The 19,805-nt window shown below is 48.6% G+C and overlaps 1 protein-coding gene across 2 annotated transcripts; it reads right to left on the reverse strand.

The window, feature by feature from the left end:
- Nucleotides 1-886: 886 nt before the first annotated feature.
- On the reverse strand, nt 887-19,616 carry USP20 (ubiquitin specific peptidase 20). Of its 2 annotated transcripts, none has more exons than XM_027649757.1 (24): nt 19,506-19,616; nt 16,719-16,832; nt 16,293-16,346; nt 15,576-15,638; nt 15,320-15,451; nt 14,580-14,676; nt 14,320-14,389; nt 13,683-13,796; nt 12,823-12,901; nt 11,086-11,527; nt 10,059-10,196; nt 8,715-8,827; nt 8,098-8,270; nt 7,577-7,671; nt 7,031-7,064; nt 6,774-6,819; nt 6,352-6,532; nt 5,771-5,897; nt 5,509-5,678; nt 4,815-4,896; nt 4,446-4,554; nt 3,987-4,089; nt 3,674-3,745; nt 887-2,978 (listed from the first exon to the last, which is right to left on the reverse strand). In XM_027649757.1, exons 2-24 carry the CDS (start codon nt 16,797-16,799, stop codon nt 2,818-2,820), a joined length of 2,736 nt encoding a protein of 911 aa, XP_027505558.1. In that variant the 5' UTR covers nt 16,800-16,832; nt 19,506-19,616; the 3' UTR covers nt 887-2,817. The 2 variants fall into 2 exon arrangements, with proteins under 2 accessions (XP_027505558.1, XP_027505559.1); XM_027649758.1 differs by having other exon boundaries at nt 19,349-19,602.
- Between the last annotated feature and the right edge of the window lie 189 nt (nt 19,617-19,805).

A 19,805-nucleotide genomic window follows, 5' to 3' on the forward strand; every position in this document is an offset into this window, starting at 1 on the left:
TTTCAGATGGAATCGGGATGCAGAACTGACCCTTGAGTGCTTGAACAGGCAGAGGGTAACATGCAGCACAGTTATGGCTTTGCCAGAGCAGCCCTAGAGCTGTTTGGACTGTAACAAGTCCCCTCTGTGGGAGGGTGTTTGGTGTCTCTAGGAAGGTTTGGAGCTGTTCAGCAGTTGCTCAGGTGACAGGTTTGGTTGTGAGATGCAGGGTTTGACAGTTGATTCCACGTTGCTCAAGAACAAGCTCCATGTTCTCATTAACCCAGCTCAAGCTCTGCTTCTTCAGACATTTCAGGCTCCAGCTGAGGCTGTGTCACTCACCACTTGGGCAGGGAACTGCTGCTCCTCCAGCCCCTCGGGCTGCTTTAGAAACTCTGTTAATTCTCAGGGGTGAGAGCCTGGCATTCCCTGGTGCCAAAGCTGCTGACTGTGTGTGTTACCAAGGAAGGGGAATGGTATCAGCAGGGACATCTCAGCCACAAAACAGTGACAGGAAACTCTTGTAGAATCCTAGAACAGCTCAATGAAACTCCTTCCCTTGCAAGTTACTTCCAGAATAGTAATGATGGTCATGAACATGTGCTTCCAGAGCCCCCAGCCTTTCTGAGGCACACTCAGGTGAAATGGGGTAAATGAAAGGTGAAGGGATGTCTGTAAGCAGAGACTGAAGGGGCAGGTACCCTCTGAACCAGCACAGGATGATTTAGTAGCCTCAGGCTGCTGAAGCTCATTGCTACCCAGAAGAACCCATATGACCTCTGGGCAGCAGGAAGTTTGGATTTTAATTTTTCTCCTTTAATTTTTCTCCCTTGCCCCCACCCCAGGCTCCCTGGAGCTGCCAGTAGTCCCTCTCACCAGGCAAGGCAGGCCCCAGGCAGCAGCATGCTGAATGCACATGTATTTATTGTACCACATTTTCAGCACAAGGTCTAACACTTAAGCACAGGAGTGTTACAGTCTGTACAGCACCCTCCGGACGCACGGACAACATGGACATGCAGCCCTGCAGGCTCTGCAGCAGATCCCAGGGCTGCTGCAGTGGGGAACAAAAGACAGCTTGGAACAATGAGAATCCCAACAGTGGCTCATTCTCTGACCTCCCCCTCGGGCCTGTCTGGGTCTGTAAAAGCATCCCATAAACAGGATTGTAAAATTAACATGCCGAACCGTTTACAGACAGTTTGTAAAGAAGCTGCTGTTTGCAGCAAACATTTGATCTAAAAAAAAAAGGAATAAATAATCTGAAGGCCACATTTTTCTTCTGAAGTTCTCCTGTCCTACCCCCTTCTATCTCTTAAGTCAAGGAGCAGCCTTTCCCTCCCCTCCCTCCCTCTCTTTTTCAGGTGAGGAGCTTGGGAGGTCCCAGCCCCACATGGAGTCTGGCACCACTAAGGCCAGACTGGATGCTGTGCAATCATCCAGCACCACGAAAACACAGTTTGGTTCCTCAGGCCATGGGAGGCACCTCTTCCTTCTCTGCCTTCACTAAACTTCACTCAAAGCCTTGCAAATATTTAACTCTTGCCTTTCTGCCTTACAAGATGAATGAAAATCTTTTTAAGAGTAGCTCTGCTGAGAAAAGTGGAGTTTGGCTGGTTTTGCCTTCATTCCTGTCTCCACTGCCTCCATCAGCTGCTGCTTGGCTGTACTGGTGGCAATAGATGGGGGAGCAAATTCATTAAGTGAGCCACTGTATACACAAAGGACATCTGCAATGACCTCAGCACACAGGTGGGGGCTCATTAGCAGGAAGCAGCTCATTCCTAAAAAGCTGCTTCCCCAGCCTGGGCCCTGCCCAGCCAAGGGTGACCCCTCAGAATGGGCTGTGTGGGAACAGAGGAGCCCTTCCTCAGCCTTCCCACCCCTCTGCTTGTTGTGACAGATGTGGAGACACAGCTTATGGCAGGGTCAGTCTGAGAACTGGGTTGGGAGCAAGGAGTTCCAAAAATCTGCATCAGAGCTGTGCTGTGTCCCAGCCCAGCCCAGCCTTCCTGGTACCACCCTGTGAGCTGCACCTCCAAAGGCTCCAGCCCACAGCTCCACAGTGCCAGGAGCTTCAGCAGGAAGAGTGCAGTGGGAAGGAAGGCGTTGGGAAGGAGGACTCACCTTCCAGCTCTGTTCTCTGAAACTGTGCTGAACAGGTGAAATCAGACAAAAGGAGAAAATAAAATTCTGCAGGACCATGAAGGTGAGGTTTTGGGAGTGAGAGGAGAAAGGAACAGCCTCTTTCCAAATTTCTTAGTTGGCTGCAACCGAATTTGCAAGAATTTGATAAAGAGCAAAAACTAGGAAGTTGTGACAGCTGTGCACCACCAGCACAAAACCCCAGGGAGACTGTGTGGCTTTTCCTCAGCCTCAAACAACAGGTTTCTCTATTTGCAACACTGCCCGCTGGAAACATAAATAATATTTCATTGTCTTCATACATTTGAGTTAAAAAGAAAAGTGCCAAAAGCAAAACCTGCACAGGAGCAGAGATCGGTGCACTGGGGACAAGCTGGGAGTGCTGGCTTCTTGTAAGCAAAGGAAAGGGGGAGGGCTTGGGTCAGGACAACCCACGGGAGGTGTGGCTGCAGCCTCGTACCATGGCTTCATCCAGAGGTGAGTTAAAGCCTTCTCCCAGTCCATCCCGGCACCACCCTGTGCTCAAAGCCACGTTGAAAGGATGAGAAGGAAGCCTGCCTGCCCCAGGAGTTTGGGGGGAGCTGCACACTCCTTCGAGTACCAGACACGAAGAGGTTTGACCCCTCAGGACTCCCCAGCCCTCCACCCCCACACAGAGGTGTCTGTGCCTTCCCTGCCCCAGTCCCACACAGGTCACACCGCGCGTGTCTCCGCTTCGATCTTCTGCTCCCCGTGGTGGTTCTCCAGCTCTTGGACCTGGGCCACGTTCTGTCTGATGGCAATCTCTGGGCCCCCTCCATACAGTGTGCTTAGATAAACCCACGTCTCCTCGGAAATCTGCCCGTAGTCAGCGCCTGGAAGGGACAACAGCACTAATCCAGTAGGGAAAGGATGAGGCACCACAATGCCAGGATGTTCTCTCCAACCACCTCCCCTGCACAGCTCACCCCAGGAAGAGGAGGCACTGGTGGTCCCTACCAAAGCCCCCACCCTGCTGACCCAGTACAGCTGCAGCCCCCACAGTGCCACCTCCTGGAAGCATCAGGGCTCCAGTGTGTCCATCACTAATCCATGTCTCCAGTCACCACATCTATAGGTCTTTTAAATCCCTCCGGGGTGGTGACTCCATCACTGCCCTGGGCAGCCTGTTCCAAACCTTGACCACCTTTTCCCTGAAGAAATTTTTCCTAATATCCAACCTAAACCTCCCCGGGCACAGCATGAGGCTGTTTTTACTTCAGAAGCTGCACCACAGCAGATGCTGAGTAAAGACCAAGTCCAAAGCAACACAGGATCCAAGCTACAACACGAAGGGGATTGGTGGAAGGGGCCTGGGGAGCTGCAGGAACCAGCCACAGCAGCAAGCTGGTCATGCAGGAGCTGCCACTGGAGAACTGGCTCAGTGGGAGGCAGAATGGGGTTGGGCAGAGAACTGTCATTCTCTGCAACACCATCTTGCTCTGTGACTGCTTCATTATGGACACCCAGATCCAGTGAAACAGTCTCCTCCACCTTCAGGAACACTACAAGGCAGAAGCACAAGCCTTACCCTGTTTGACTTGCACGTGGCCACCTGGTTTTGTGAGGGCAATCTTGGTGTTGTCAATTGGTCCAGGAGGCTCTGTGGGGGAACAAACATGTCAAAAACCATCTGCTTTCCTCATTGCCTCCAGATCCAGCTGCTTTCCTGAGCTGGTTCTCTTGTCATTTCTGGGAACCTGCAGGCAGTCAGGGGGGCTGGTGTCTGAACTCTGCTCAGCCTCGTCACCGCAGCCAGGGCAGTGCTCACCCAGGACCCAACAAATGGACTCATTTCCATTCCACCCCTCACCCCTGGCAGACCCCTGCTCTCTGATCCTTACCGTTATCCTTGCCCTTGACAAAGGCTTCCCACTCCCGGAACCACTGCATGCTGATACAGTAGATGACACTTGGAGACTCCTCTGCCTGGAAAGCCTTGTTCAGCTGGGAGAGCAGAGAACAGAGACATGCAGGAAGGACTCGGTCACTCCTGAGATCTCAGGGGGCCCCTTCCCCAAAGGCAGCCTTGCCATTCTCCAGCAGAACCCCACATAATTCCCTCCTCACCCTGTTCCTGCTCACCAGAGCAGGCGAGAGACAAGGATGGTTTCACACTTCGTGCCTGCACAGCAATTTCACCTCCCAGCTGCCCTTCCCCTGTGCTGCCAGCACTGGGGAACCCCCAGGCCAACCTCCTGCCCGTGCTGTAGATCATGTTCTGGAAAACTGGCAGGGGTTTTCCAGGTCTCCATTTCCCCCCTCCACCCTTTGCCTTCCTTCCAGATGCTCCCCATGCCAACCTTGATGAAGGTGTCGATTTCGATCCTCCTGCGCTTGGCGAGCGCTTCGATCTCCACTTGGCAAATGGAGCACACGTACAGATGGTTCACAGCAGGGCCACCCCCAAACCTGAGCACAGGGAGAGAGGGGAATGGGGAGCTGCAGCAGAATGGAAATGCTTCCCAGCCCTGCACCCTACAGACATGGATTGTTCTACTACTCCACACACTGGTGAAGGAGGTGCATCTGTAGCAGAGGGCAGACCTGCCTTTACTCAACCACTGAGGACCACCCAGTGCTCTGGAACAGGCACTGGTCCAGCTTATTCTGACTTAGATCAGGAAACTCTTACCAAATACTGGGAGAAAGAATGAAATGGTCACATTCACCTGTTGTAGAGATATTCCCACACATTTTGGGGCAGAATCACAACCAGATCATCGATGTAATGGTATTTATTAGGAGGGATCCCTGTGGAGGAAAGGCAAAGGGAAGAGTTAATCAGGGAACTCATTACTGTGTAAAATAGACAAAAATAAAAAGGCAGATTTTCCTTTCTGAAAACTCTGATTCCAGAATCTGCTCCCTTTGCTAATAGAAGACAGTCAAGAGTTCATCAGCTGTGGACATTTCTCAATTCACAGCCTCAATTTCTAATCAACTGCTTCAATTCCAGTGAGAGATTTACAAACACAAGTGCTCCCCAGCATGACTGATGAAGCAGCAGAAGAATCAGGCATAATTATCAGCTCCATTCTCCAAACAAACCCTGAGGGCCAGCCTTGCTGACAGGGTAACACAGATAAATGCTGCCCTATCTGCTTTCTACAGGTTTGTTTTTAAACACAGAGAACTGAAAACTGATGTTTCCCAGCATTAAACATCCCCCCAGGCCTCTGACCAGCAGCACAACGGGTAATTGTCTCATCCCTCCCTGAGCAGGCTGGAGTTTCTGCCAAAGAGGATCCCACTGGAGCATCCCCTGTACCAGAATGGCAGCTGGAGCTTTTTCCTGCACTCGCTCACACACCAGGAAACAAAGGTACAGCCAAGAGGTGCTGCTCCCAGGTCCAGCAGCCTTACCTCCATGGGAGCACAGAAAGGTGTGGTTGGTGATGGGCCCAGGCTCAGCAAAGGTGTTGAATTTATTGAGCCACTCTCGAGAGATGTAGAACTGGAGCAAACTGTGCTCCTTCATGCTGGCCAGGGACACGACCTTCTGGCGCTCTCGCACGGCTTCCTCACTGCTCTTCCTGGAGAGGGGAGAAGAAAATTAAACAATTCCTGAAAACTCAAAGTTCGTGAAATGCATTTCTAGGTCTTCTGTAACCAGGGCTCAGCTCACCTGTAGAACAGGACATAGGCTTCTGCATTCTGCACCACGGTCTCGTGCACCTCGGTGACGTACTGGTCGTCGAACTCGTACCACTGGCCGTTGATCACGTTCTGGCAGTAGGCAATGTAATGGCCACCTGGAACAGAGAGCACAGCCCTGCTGGGATTCACAGTGCAGACAGAAGGCAGGCCTGGGATAATGTCAGCAGCACAAACAGGATTAGCTGCTGGCAGAGAACAGAGAGACAGACACACACACACAAAAAAAAAGGATAATTCCTGTTCAGGCAAGCTCTGCAGGAGCAGCAGAGCCTGGCACTGTCACCCTGATTTGCCTTCCTTGTAAGAGCCTCTCAGCAAGACTGAACACTGGGAAAGAGTTTGAGCCAAGCCCATAGTGAGGCTGAAATAGCTGCAGGGGATCTGTCAGAAGTTGCTTGGTTCACTTGCAAAGGACAGAGGCTGCACAGGGCTGGGAATGGAGGGGGGTGGCCTTACACTGCCCCTCAGCCCAGCAGAGGTGTTGGCTAGTCCTGAACACACTCCTCCCATTGCTGCTCCTCTGCCTGTGCTCCCAGCAGAAGGACTTACTGCCTGCTGTGCCGTGGTGACAGATGACTGACAGGAGGTCGTAGGTGGTGATCTGGGAGACACACTCCTTGGCAAGGAAGGGTCGCAGATCCAGCCCTTCCAAGGGGAAGGAGACATGGCTGTTGATCTTGAAGGAATACATCACCTCGTGCCGGAACCGTTTCAAGTGGATGCAAAGAATCTGAAAGACCAAGGAGAGAGGACACCAGAGTCCAGTGTTACTGTGGCTGTTCTGGTAACACAGCACATCTCTGTCTGTCTGATCTTCCTGCTGGCTCCTCAGCTTAGAATGGGAAAGCCTCATCTGGTCTAGATACAGGACTTTGCCATCAAAACAAACTGCTGTTTTTGTTCCACCTCTGGCCTCCCCACCTCCTCAGGGCTGCTAAAAGAGAACTAGAGAACAAGGTGCTTTCACTCACCTCTGGGAGCCGGAGGACCTTGCAGTATTTCACTCCATTCCGCAGCCTGAGGGAGGAAAAGAAACGAGCTGTGAGAACCCTCTAAAGCAAAGGGATGCCAAAAGGCAAGGCTGGGTCTTGCTCACTTTGGAATCCAAGACAAATCCTGAATTCCAGCAGAAGAGATGTCCAGGTAGAGGGCACAGCAAAATATTTGACAGCAATACAGAGAAATAAAGTTCCAGAAAAGCAACACCATACAGATAATGCCAACTTACTTCTTACACCGTTCACAACTGTACATGTTGTCCCCTGCAGACAGAGAGGAGAGAGCCATTATACAGTTGCTCAGAGCACACAAGGCTGACACAGCTACATTTCCACCAAGTGCAGAGAAACCATGTTAAGAGCCTCTTGGGGAAGCCAGGATGAGAGGAGATCAAAACAATTCCTCTCAATAAGTGTGGGCAAGAAGAGAATGCAACTAGCAGGAAAGTATGGAACTGCCCACCAACAACACACAAACAGCAAATTGAGTCCTCTAGAGCTTAAGAAGTTGGAGAAAGCAAAGAAACTAAGTAACCACAGCACTCAACCAACCAACAGCTATGACTGCTCCTTGCTGAGGACACTCTCACCCAGATTTCCCACTCCTGAGCAGGTGGGAAAACTCAGTCCTGCACAGAGATGCTGAGCTGCCAACTTTTGGTACTGCCACCCTCTAAGTGACATAAAAAGGCAGGATTTGTTGGAGCTTTAATTTGCCTCCAAAATGCACACAAAATGCTTCTCCATGCTGTCAGACCCCACTGAAGAAAACTCACCCTTCAACTCATCTGCTGCAAAAAAGGCAGCAAGGCAATCCTCCAGTGTCACCACGGGACCCCAAAACCAGCTAGGGATACAGGACACCACAAACCTGCAGAGGAGAAGTGATTTAAGAGTTGTATCTAAAATAGCTGAATGCTTTGGTGTACAAAACCCCAAATGGATGATGGGTTTCCTTCCTAAGCTCATCCTACATCCCAGAGGAGCAGGGAAGGCAGGACTGCTCTCAGCTGATGTTCCTACTGTGGCTGCTCAAACTGGAAATGATTTGGAAAACTAAACCAGGAATTAATTTGCTCTGGAGGGCAGAAGTGAGGGATGATCAGAGCTCTCAAGGTGTGTGACAGAACTAGAGCAATGGTAACAACTGGTTTACATGAAAAGGCTCAAAGCCCTGTGAGATGCCACATGCTGTCCTCCAAGGAATGGTTCCAACTGGCCACTGGTTAGGGATAGCTGCCTTCCAGCACTGCAGGGCAAACCCCAGAAAGAAAGATGTCCTGCACATGGAACACACCTCCGGATATACTCCATGATGAAAGCAATCCAGCCTTGTGAGGCATAGTTGTCCCCACATGCCCCTGTCTTAGCTGGCACGTTTTGATAGATGGCAGAGTGCAGCTTGGCCAAGTCCTCCTTCCCTGGGATTGGGAGTGACAGGTCCTGGAATGTCTCCACTGTTGTAGAAACCTGGAAATATCCAAGAGGAAGAGGTCTGGGTTTCCTGTGTGTGTAATGGAGATGGGACCTGACCTTCATCACCTTTTATCACTGCTTGGATTTTGTCTAGGCTAGAAACCTGAGCTGGCAGTAGGAGCAACTTGCTCTGGCTAATTATTCTTCCCTGCTGTCAGCAGACTGACTTCTGTCAGGGCTTTTGTAGCACTGGATTCAGTTTCCTAATGTGAATCTGATATTCTGGGCCAACTCAGTAAAATGGATCTGCAAACAGACCCCTACAGAGAAACACGTTTCCTCGGCATGGCAGGTTCTCACACCTCCCCTGCCATCACCCATCCCCATTTTAGCAGGCCTCTGCATCCCAGGGTTTGGAAAGAGCAACACCATTCCCTCGGAAGGGATCTACAAGCTTGAAAGCTGTGCTGTGAGGCTGACAGGGCCCAGGAGACTCACCCTGTCACACGTGAGGCACTGCACCAGGCTGAGGATGGAGCCGTCGAAGATGTCGGAAATCACACTGCGGTAACGGAGTTCCTTCTTCTTTTTCCCAGAAGCCTGCATCTGGGCTGAAAGACAAGGAAGCCCCGCTGTGGAGTAACTCCCTCTCGGTCTCCTGTCTCTCTAGAGTCACACAGTCTCATAAGAACATGAGACAAGCACTGTCCTGATGTTCAGACCCCACATGCATGACAGGGAGATGGTGGAGCCTGTAGCGAAGGGACATGGAGGACACTGCTGCTGTGTGTGGTATAAGAAGGGGGGAGGCAGCCAACTGAACCAACAGCAGCGTGCCAGCTCTCAGGAGGCAGAAATTGTCTTACTGGAAATCCTGTTTCCATCCTCTTACATGTTTAGAAGCCTGGCCCTGCCACAGACAGCCCCTGCTTTTTTTAAGTCCTGCGACATTTTGCTCTAAGCTTTGCACTTTACCTCCTCTCCCCCCTGACCTGTCTCTGTACTTTGTCCTTTTTTTTTTTCCCCCCTCTGGCCACATGTTCCCCAGGTTTCTTGCACTGGTGAGGATTCTCCACCACAGGGACTGGCCAAATGCAAAGTTTTGTTTAATAACAAACCCTCTTCCCACACACACGTGCACAGAGACAGAGTGCTCTTCATCCAGCCAGAACATCTGCGGCTGTGCTGACCTCAGCCAAGGGGCTGGGACACAGCTGAAGAGAGAATGTCCTCATGGAACAGCTGTAGGGACAGTGGTACAAGCTCATGCCATTGTGTCTGCAGACTATGCAATGTGGAGGGACTTTGATTTGCAGTTTGCTGTGGGATGAAGAGACTGGTTTGATAACAACCCAAGCCAGGCTCCACTCTGCAGCCTGACAGTGCTCCCAGCACTGAGGGACATCTGCAGCCTTAATTCCATTCTTGTGAGCCCAAGCTGTCCAAGAGGCAGGAAGCTCTGTCAGTAACAACATTACAGTCCTCAGGCCCACATGCTATGAAATTCAAGTCTGGCAGACAAATGTTTTTGCATCTCCCCACTCCCCTGAAGGGACAGAGCTTGTCTTCTGGGACTTCAGAGCCATTTTATTCATGACAAACACAGCAGATCCAGACATGGAGATCATTTCAGGCTCCAGTGTAAGGACAGACTAGAACACTGTTGTGCCCAGAGCTTGACTTTACCTGCAGGTTTACTGTAGTCTTTGCCAAATGCTATTTTAGAATGCACTGATGTCCAGGGGAATCAGCACTTTTTACATCTGTTAATCAAGAATCACGATGGATTCCTTCTCTCCCCTCCTCCTCTTTGTGCCTCCCAGCAATCCCTCTTTGCACTACCTTTCTTGAGGACATAGGAAGGTCCAATCCTGGCAGGACTGGAGCGAGGAGGGCTGCTGGAGAGCTTGGAGTGCATCTCATGATGAACCGGACTGCAGGGGCGTGAGGAGCAGCGGACGTAGGCATCATTGTCAGGTTCTGCTTGGGAAAATGGGGAGGGAAAAGGGCACTGGTGAAAACCCCAGTTATGAAAGGCAACCCCACTGCCATCAGTGTCAGCCCAGCTCTGCATTCCAGCACAGAATCTCTTCCAAAGGCACAGTTCAGTGCCTGTTAACCGTCCTGCTTGCACAGGCTGGCAGACACAGCTCCCTCAGAGCATGGGTGAGAGTGCACACAGAGCTATACTGAACAGCTAATAATCACATACTAAAAAACCCCCCAAAACAACCCGCCATTTTTTCACACTTAGATGACTAATTAGGTTTTGCAGCTTGCTCCTGTAGCCCTAATCCACACAAACAGCATTGCTGCCTTCAGTGCCAGCTGGCAGAGTAAGGCTCTTACATAAAGAAGCGTTGAAAGATCGGGTATGTTCAGCTTGAGGTGACTCCACACTGCTGCTCTTTTCTTTTCCTTGAGACACAGAAATGCACAAACTGTGCCTCTCCCTCTTCTCTCCCCAAAGCCCACAGTCCAACACTAGCAAACACCTTCTCCCATGCCCTTTCCACAGCTATTATTTCCCCAGGCCAGAGTATCAAATAAAGCAACATACACATAAAAAGCCTTTTTTCTTAAAAGGCATAAATACAGTGTTTGCAGGTTTGGCAGAGGCAGGTAAAGACAATGCTGTGCCTTTACTCAGCTCACAGCACTGTGGCCTGGCTAAGCACCTCTCTGGCTCACCTAGTGTATTTTCTTATAGACAAAGGCAGGACTGAGGAAAACCTTGCATACAAAATCTTTTGAAACCCAGAGGAGGAACAGTCACATCATGTGTGGTTTGCCACTGCACCACACCACAGTCCCTGTGCAGGATGTAACACGTCTTCTCAGAGATATCCTGACTGGAAGAGGTGTGTACCTGGTGTCCTACACGGGCTGGCAGGACGGGGAGCTGGCAGCATCTCAGGTGAGGCTCTGCCATCAACTGCCATCATAGTAGTGTCAACATCTGCATCCTCATCCACCTGCTCCGAGTTGCTGCGCCGGTGGCCACAGGAGAACTTCCTGTCCTTCATCCTCTCCTTCTCAGAGATCCCTCTCCCTGCTTCATCCTGGATCAGCAGCTCTGTCTCTGCCAGGGAGCCACTCCCCATGCTCCCTGTGGTCCGACTTTGGCCCTCTCCTTCACCCCTGTCACTGCTGGAGTCACAGGACAGGAACTCATCCTCCGAAGGGCTCCTGTCCCCCTCCCGCTTGTCCTCCTGGTCAATGGTATCCAAATCCCTCATCTCTGCAACAACTGGTTCCTTCAGTTCTTCGTGGAGCTGATCCATCAGGCACCGCAGGAACTCCTGGGTGTCCTGAAAACCAAGGATTCCATGTCAGTATCCAGCCAGAAACGGGGCAAATGGTGGGGGGGCAAAGAGGGGCCCCACTCTCAGCCTATTCCAACACTGCCCAGAAAGGTCAACCAGCTCTGCAGCTCTGCTAAAGCAGAGAGAGGGCCATGCCCAGATACCAAAGGGCCTCTCTGCAACAGAAATGCTATTAACTCCTAAATAATAAAAGGCCCAATTTTTTTTTTATCTGAATATCTTCAGCTGAAAGACATCAAAAAGCCAGAGAGCAGCCTGCAAACCAGGAGCTTATTTGTCAGGGGTTTGCCACTGATAAGAGGCAAGAGACAAGGAGAAACCTGATGAAAACAGGAAGCCCTGGAGAACAGACAAACACCCACAAATAAATTTTATGAACACTCACTTCTGCTCAGGGTAATCCATCTCTTAGAGAGGGCAGATTAAAATCTTTAATAAACTAGGAATGGAACCAAGGCTATACAATCCAGGTGCAAGCTCCCACATTCATAATACATGGTAAAAGAGCTGATATGTTGGCTTCAAAGGAGCTGCTGGAAAGCAACTTGGTATTTTGACAACTCCAGAGAGTTAATTATGATGTTTCTGTTATTTTATGAAGTTTGGCTTTTAGCCTGCCCTGCCTTCAATTTTATCTCTTTAGAGATGAGAGCTTTCCAAGCCAATGTACTTCACATCAAAGACAGATATAGAAGTTCTTTCATTAATCATTATTTTTATCCTCTGTTTTGATTTCTTGTCACTATCATGGTTTAGATGTACTGTCACTTCTCTTGCAAATTTTTTGAATCATAGTTTTTTGTTTACATTTGATTCTAAAGAACAAACGGAGCAGCTACACTGATAAAGACTTCAAAGAAAAAAAAAAAGATACTATCTTTATATAAGATTTAGTTTGCTGTGGTTCCCCTGAAAAAGAATATAGAACGCTCACATCTTTGACTTTTTAGTACAGATTTGTCCAGGTTTTTCAGCTCTGATATGAATAAATAATACCAAATTCTTATATGACAGGTATCAATAGACCTCAAAGCTGGTTATAAAGGATTTGACCATCATCATTTCAGAGGTGAGCAAGCTGACACAAGAAAACGAACTGATTTGGAACCAGCAAGAACCCAGGTCTCCCAAATCCCTGCCCAGTGCTCTACAAAATCACTGATACAAAAAGGCCATGACCCCTGAGCTCAAGCTCTTCCTTCTGAACACAAGCACCACCACTGCAGGAATTAAAATCCCACCATCTCTGGAACAATGGCATGGGTTTTTTCAGGCCCCACCTGCTGTGCGTAGCCTCGGAACATGGGGTTGACGAGTTTAATTCCATGGGATAGACTGCTTGGAACAACATAACTCGGGCTGTTTAGACATGGAAAAAGAAAAAATGAGTTAGTTTGCTTATTGGGCCTGGAGCCAGTCTGTCTAATAGGCCATAGCAGAGGGTGTGGTAATCAGTTAAAGAGGACAAAAGATAATTATGCACCTGCAAAGCCCGGGCACAGATTTCTGCATCAGCTGGATGACAAACACACCGCGAGACAGAAAACACCTCGCAGACATTTCAGTCTGTCCTTCCAGAGAGGCTCCTCCCCAGAGCACATTTCACTTACAGCTCTGTCCACACTTTGAATGCTCTCAACTGATTCTTTCCAGAGCGGGGTTTGGCAATTAGAGTTTCTTGGTTGGATTCTGCAGCACCATGTCTGGCTCAAAATCTGGGTGGGCTGACCACCCAGAAAATGGGGTGAATCAAACCAAGATCAAAATGACATGATATGGCTTCACAGGCTACAGCCTCCTCCTCCAAAAGGACACAGTTCACTTTTGTTCTGTATCTTACTTAGGCCTTGTTAAAAAGAAACATGAGGCAACCATGCAATGCCATTTAAATTCCTAGTTTGATGGGTTTTAATTGATTGCACAGAGCAGACATCTTCAGATTTTAACAGAGCTGCACAATTTTGCACTGTCCTTTGAACTGGTCTCAATTTGAACCAGTAGCAAACATTTCCCAAAATGTCACCTGCATTTTCCACTCTCTTCAGTAAAAAAAAAATCTCTGTATCACTTCTTCCATCCAGATCTCAGAACTAACACATCGATGAAGCCTGGCCAGAACAGATTAGAGGTGACCACTCACCGTTTCTTGTGCCAAACCTCAGACACCAACTTCTGGTAACTTTTGCACAGTGCAGGTTTCTTATCTGTACGGACCAGTCCACCACATTCCAGGAAAAACTGTGTGAGAGGTGGGCTACAAGAGATGGAAGAAAAGGATTCAGAAGTTTCTCCTCTGCTTCTGCTTAAGGGTTTATTAAAATTTAAATGCAGGCCTTATATCAAAAGCATGCTTAAGGTACTGCTTCTAAATCAAGGGAAGAAGTGATTCCAGATGCAGACTTGAGTCCTAACTTTAAACAAATGGAAAAGGCTGATGTGAACCTGTTCCCAGTACAGAGAAGAGGTCCTGGAATTAGTCCTCAGCAGGATGGCTAGAGAATATTTTAGGATATGGGTTGTTAGAATGATATCCCTGGGGAGAATAAAGAGATGTGACATAGCTTTTCACAAGATAAATGCTTTCTGTTGCAACAGAAATGATGAAATCTTACTTCAAGCAATTTCCTGCTGTAACACTTCTGTTGCCCTAAACAAACACTATTTTTTTCTGCCCTTAGTCTGGCTGATCTCTCTTTGCAAGACTCTTGAAGGTTTCAGATCAGAGGTGACACTTTTGGTATTTAGGGAAGGATGCCACTGAAGGCCCTCACGCCTACCAGTTAGAGAGAGCCTGAAGTGCTGCATTCATGTAGCAGGAGTTCCCAAGATTTTTCATTCCAGTAAGGCCTAAAGCACAAACAAGAGAGGGATGAATCACTTTCCAGACATGCTGCTTTCTATATTCCTCCCCAAAGGACAGGGAATCCAGCCCTTTCTAGACAGTCTCCACACTCTGCTCCCAGGAACCTCCCAGTGCAGGTCCTAGAGATTGCAGAGGTGCCCTCCCAGCCCTTTCATCCATGTGATGCAAAGTTACCTCTTGGTTTCAAATCATCATCCTCTGATTCAGATTCGCCTTCATCGGCCACTGCAATTGGAACAGCTTTCAGAGGGTGAGCAGGCAAAGCAGAATCCTAGATTAAAGACAGAGAGGTAAGTCTCAGTGAGAGAAATGAATGATGAGCTGTGAGAGATATTATCTCACACATAAATGGAGCCAGCCTTTAAGAAAAGCACTGTGGAGAGAGAAGAACCAGTTGCACTGTCTACCCTTCTCACTAATGCCAGGAGGGAGAGGAAATGGTACTATTACTGCTTCCAGTACACAGGATAAGAGGCATCAGGAATGAGCAGCAGTGTCACAAGTACGTGTGTTTCTGGTCTGACAGCTCAAACTCCCATGGGCCATGCATTGAAAATGAAGATGGCACAGCTGCAGTGGTTCCTCCTAGATGCAGACACCCCATGGAAGAGGCAAGGAAAGGTTAAAAATAAAGTCAGAATAGATATTTAAGCCATAGAATCACAGGATCACAGAATGGTGTGGGTTGGAAGGGACCTTAAAAATCACCTAGTTCCCACCCCCAAGTCATCTGGAAGTCTTTTTGCTGGGAAACCCTACAACGCAGGGCTACTGGTCCTCTGGCTACTTTCAGTGGAAGAGCTCCCGTGACAACAGAACCCGCACAACAGCAGAAACCACTTGGCTAATTTTACACCAGGCAAACAAAAGCCCTGCCAAGCATTCAACCCTGGCCCCGTGTGACACAGACCCACCGGTTCAGTGAACTTGGCTGGGGGGGAGGGTGGGTGTGCTGCCAGCCTCTGCTCCAGGAACACCTCCCTCTCACAGGCGTAGCACCACACACGGAACGTGGTCAGATTCACCGTCAGGTTGTGCTTTTTGGCCTAAGAATTAAAGAGATGAAATGAAGGGGGGGGTCTCCTCTTGAAGCACAGGACTACCAGAGCGAGGAATGGGGGGAAATCCAACTGTGTCTTGTCTAAACGTGGATGACAGAGGAAAGCTCACCTGTGCATGAAGTGTGCTGTGGTCAGCAAAGGACTCCCCACAACCAACATAAGGACAACCAGTCTGGAGAGGGAAAAGAGCCAAAACACAACAGGCACATCAAATTAGAGCCTTCACAAAACAGTCTGCAACTCCAGTCCCACCAGCAGCAGCAACTTCAGAATTATCTTGCCAGTTTTCTAACCTGCTTTTTATTCAGGACCCAGAACAGGATGGAAATTTGGAATTCATGGGAATTTAGAAGTGATTTAAGAAAGGAAACCTGGAACCAGGTTTGCACCCAGATAAAGGCTCCGTTCCAAGATCATTGCTCCAAAGGGCAGCTCCTTTGAGCAGCCTCAAACCTCCTGGGGATTCCAGTGTAGAAATAAACTGCCCCTTCCCACCCACATGTCCTGTTGCATTCCCTCCCTCCTCACTGCCCTGAGCAACGTCTGCCAAGGTGTCACCCTGCAGCCCCTTCCCAGGTGCCAGCAGAGGCAGCTCATGGTCAACACCGGGCATTTTATTCATTCCTACTGGGAACTGCAGGGGCAATTCCCTACGAGGAGTGAACTGTTACATCCTGGTAGATTCTGACAGCATTGCCCTTTCATCTAGGGAGTATTTGAATCCATCAAAAAACATGGATAGCTCCACTGTCAACCCCCTCTTTGCTTCCTACTATTCAAGTGAAGTTCCACCACATCGTGTACACAAATAAGAAGCCATTTTTACCTGAAGACAAGCCCAGAGGTTTGGTCCCACAGCTCCACAAGACTGGCAAGTTCCCTGCATATTCATGACAAAAGAAGGTTTGTTTGCTTGGTTGGTTTTTAAGTAACTGAATCCTTTAAGAGTGGGAAACTTCTCTGCCAACCTGCAGCTCACAGTATTTCATTCCTTAATACCACACTCCCAATCAAATATACACAATTTGCAGCACTTTAGCTAAGTGACACATTTAAGCAGGATGACAGTGAGGAATAGATACGCTGAGGTCATAAAGGTTGGCTTTATGGGACATGTGCAGGGTAGAGCAGAGCAGGAAGGAGAGTTTTTGCCTCTCTCTGGAGACAGGCAGCGTTTTCTTCAAAAAGCAAACATGCAAACCCATGCACAACAGCTAAAAGGGAAAGGACCAACAACCACAACACCCTGTACCTTGGATTTGAGCAGTAGGTCATCCCTGGTCACCTCTCCTATGGAATCCAGGTGGGGACAGATGTCTCGTGTATCCCCCATTTTCACCAACGCTCACACAAGGTGGGTGTTTTCCTAGGACAAGAAAGGACAGTTCCTTTTACCTACATGTCAGGTTTGCTCTCACAGACTGTAAGAAGATACACGGGCATGTTTTGCATATTAGAGGCTACATATCCACCTTTAAGGTTCAGAGATTGAAACAAATCCAAATCTGGAGCCATTCATATGAGCTGGCACAGTCTGGCCCCACTGCTGAGTGGCTGCACTGAAGCGAACAAGGCAATGGGGAGGAGAGGGAAACACACAAATAAAGGTAATAATCCCTGTCCTGGAATGTGCCTTCAGAAGTGCAGGGAGGTGCTGGCACACAGGCACAGCTTCAGCTGCAAAGAAACAAATCTAATTAGCTCGTTTGCATGAAACTGAGGTGAAAAGTGAAAGGGCACTGCAGCCCAAGACACCAGTGTGGAGCCTGTGGTGCCTTCCAGCTGATCTCAATCTAACACTTTGCTGTTACACTCCCTTATCAAACACTAAAAATATGATTAGTTCTAAATGAAGCTGGGCAAGAGGGAAATAAACTTAAATGAACTGTAACACCAATAACCAGGCTACAGTCTCTGAGGAATTTACCATTTGATAGGTAGATTTTCAACAGTATGAGCCACATAACTCTGAGACTGTGCAAAACATAACAACACACTGTTCCACCTGGCTCATATGTGCAAGCACAACAAGAACTGAGGATTTCAGAGCTGTGTGCTTATGAGCACAATAAAGACTTTCTTTCATGGTGGTCCATGGGTATGTAAAAGACTTTAAACGTGTCTGAGTAACATGCAGCTATATAAAAAAAAAAAAATGAAAGGACTTTGTGTTTCTTAAGCACAACTTAAATAACCTCACTCATGGCTGTTAAAAAAAAAATAAAAAAGAAGACAAGTGATATTAATAGCACAGACCAGGATCAAAACTATTACTGTTGGCTGGAAATGAAGCAGATATGAAAAGGCCACATTACTGCAAGAAAGAAGTGGAAAAATCTGATGAACTTGATGTTAATGACTCCAGGGCTGCTACACTGTTTTTTTCACATTTTGAGGACATTTGAAAGATCTCCCAGTGTTATCTGGTCTGAATCACTGACAGGGGAAAGAAAATTTTAAAAAAAAAAAGATATATGAATAACCCATTGCAGCAACACTTATCTGGGAGTGGAAAAGCTTGCCTAGCACCTTGCCTTGGCAGAAGACAAACCTCAAGCATAATTTTACAATGTTTTCCCAGCACTCTGCAGAACTGAATGAACTGACAGGAGGAGCAAAGCAAAACTGGAGGGGGAAGAAATCATACGTGCATGGTAGAAAACACCACAGTGGTGCTGACCTGGATCTCTGTAACCTGTCAAGAGATGCTTAACAAACAATGAAGCAATTCCATGCAGCTTCCCAGAGAAGGAAAACAGCACCACCACGTAACACATGTTGATTTAAAAGACAAGTGACAAGAGCACGGTAGCTTTGACTAACACATAAAACTGGGACATTTCAGGCTCTGAGTCTCTTCACCAAACCCGACCCCATTTTCCCAAATGCATTAGCTGGTCCAATTAAAAAAAAAAAGTATGAATGCCACGTTTGCTATTTCACCTTCCTTGATTTCTTGTCTCTTTCCCAGATGTTTCCCAGAAAATCTAGTGAACAAAATACTGGTTTAAAATTAATTCCAGACCCCTTATCTTCCCCAGCTTAAGCAAGCTAGGAACCAGTTCTGGAGCACACGGTGTTAATTCAGTCTTGTGGACATGGATGGCTTCAGCGCTCTCCTTGGGACCACTCCTCTCCTCAAAATTAAAACCATGCTTTTAGACTTTCCAGCACTAGGGTGCTGATGTTCCCACACAGGGCTTCTCTTTTTTAACAAAACAGAGAAAAAACCTCATTTTTGCCTCTCAGCCCTGACAGCACACATCAGAAAAAGGTTGGAGTTGTGATTGCTCGAAAAGAAATATTCAACCTCTGCCTTCTCACGACTCTGCCCTACCAGCTTTAGCTGGCACACACAGCTCTGACGCTGCACAAGAAACCAGGAATTTCATGAAAGCACTGCTAGAGAGCTGAACTGTGCCTGTCAAAACGTACTGCAGATGAGGGGAAAAGAAGTTACCCTAAAACAAGTCCCTCAGCCTGTCTTTCTCAAGCACCACTGTGGAGGAACAGTACACAAACACGTCAGAACAATTCCACCGTAACTGCAACCTACTTTCAGTTGCTTGAATTGCTGCCAAACCCAGCGTCTCTGCCTTCTACGGGAACACATTTCTTGGGTTTGGGTTTTTTGGGTTTTTTTTTTGCATAAAACAACTGTGTGGTTTTGTACCAAAGCTAGAGCCAAGCTATCAAGAGTTTCAGATCCATGCAGGCTGACAGTGTGTGGAGTAACTGCACAAACAAAAGAGATCTTTGCACTGCTCATCCACAAAACAAACTACCAGGTCTGGTCTTGCATAACCCACCAAGAGAACGGAGTATCTGCAGCAGTTCTCAGCGACATTTTATGCTTGATATACTAAAGAAAGAAATACTTACTGAACTGCCCTATTGACAAGGCAAAAGCAGAAAGGAAACGCTTCTGACTCGCTGCTGAACGTTTGCAGGGGAAAGCCAGAAGGTTTGTGTGGAGCAGGCAGAGCAGAGCAGGTCTGAACACTGATTTGTTACAGGAGGTCACAACACAACGGCTCACCCGGAGATTTAGCTTTTAAGCAAAAAACACCTCCGGGAACTCCCCCCTTTCCTCGCTGTGTCGCTCCTCGAGCGCAGCAGACCCCCAAAACACAAATCCCCTCCTGACAGCCGCTACAGCTGCTCAGCACGAGGGAGGCTGAACAGAAACCTCCAAACCCCCAAAGGGTCGCCCCGGGGAAGGCACCGGGCCCTGGGGGGCTGCAGGGCCGCCCCAAAGCCGGGGATCCCGGAGCCCCGCGGCCGCCGCCGCTGCTGCTGCATCATCCCGGGCCCGGCCGCCCTCCCTCCCCCCGCACGG

This window comes from Corapipo altera, unplaced genomic scaffold (genome assembly GCF_003945725.1).
Source record: "Corapipo altera isolate COAL_440 unplaced genomic scaffold, ASM394572v1 268, whole genome shotgun sequence".
Taxonomy (NCBI): domain Eukaryota; kingdom Metazoa; phylum Chordata; class Aves; order Passeriformes; family Pipridae; genus Corapipo; species Corapipo altera.

Excerpts from the sequence above, each read along its gene's own strand:
- USP20 (XM_027649757.1), bottom strand. The coding sequence starts at position 16,799 with ATGGGGGATACACGAGACATCTGTCCCCACCTGGATTCCATAGGAGAG. Across the intron at positions 12,902-13,682 it reads GAGGTTTGGCACAAGAAACG|CCCGAGTTATGTTGTTCCAA; the intron begins GTGAGTGGTCAC and ends ATGTCTAAACAG. Across the intron at positions 8,271-8,714 it reads AGTGCCTCACGTGTGACAGG|GTTTCTACAACAGTGGAGAC; the intron begins GTGAGTCTCCTG and ends GGATATTTCCAG.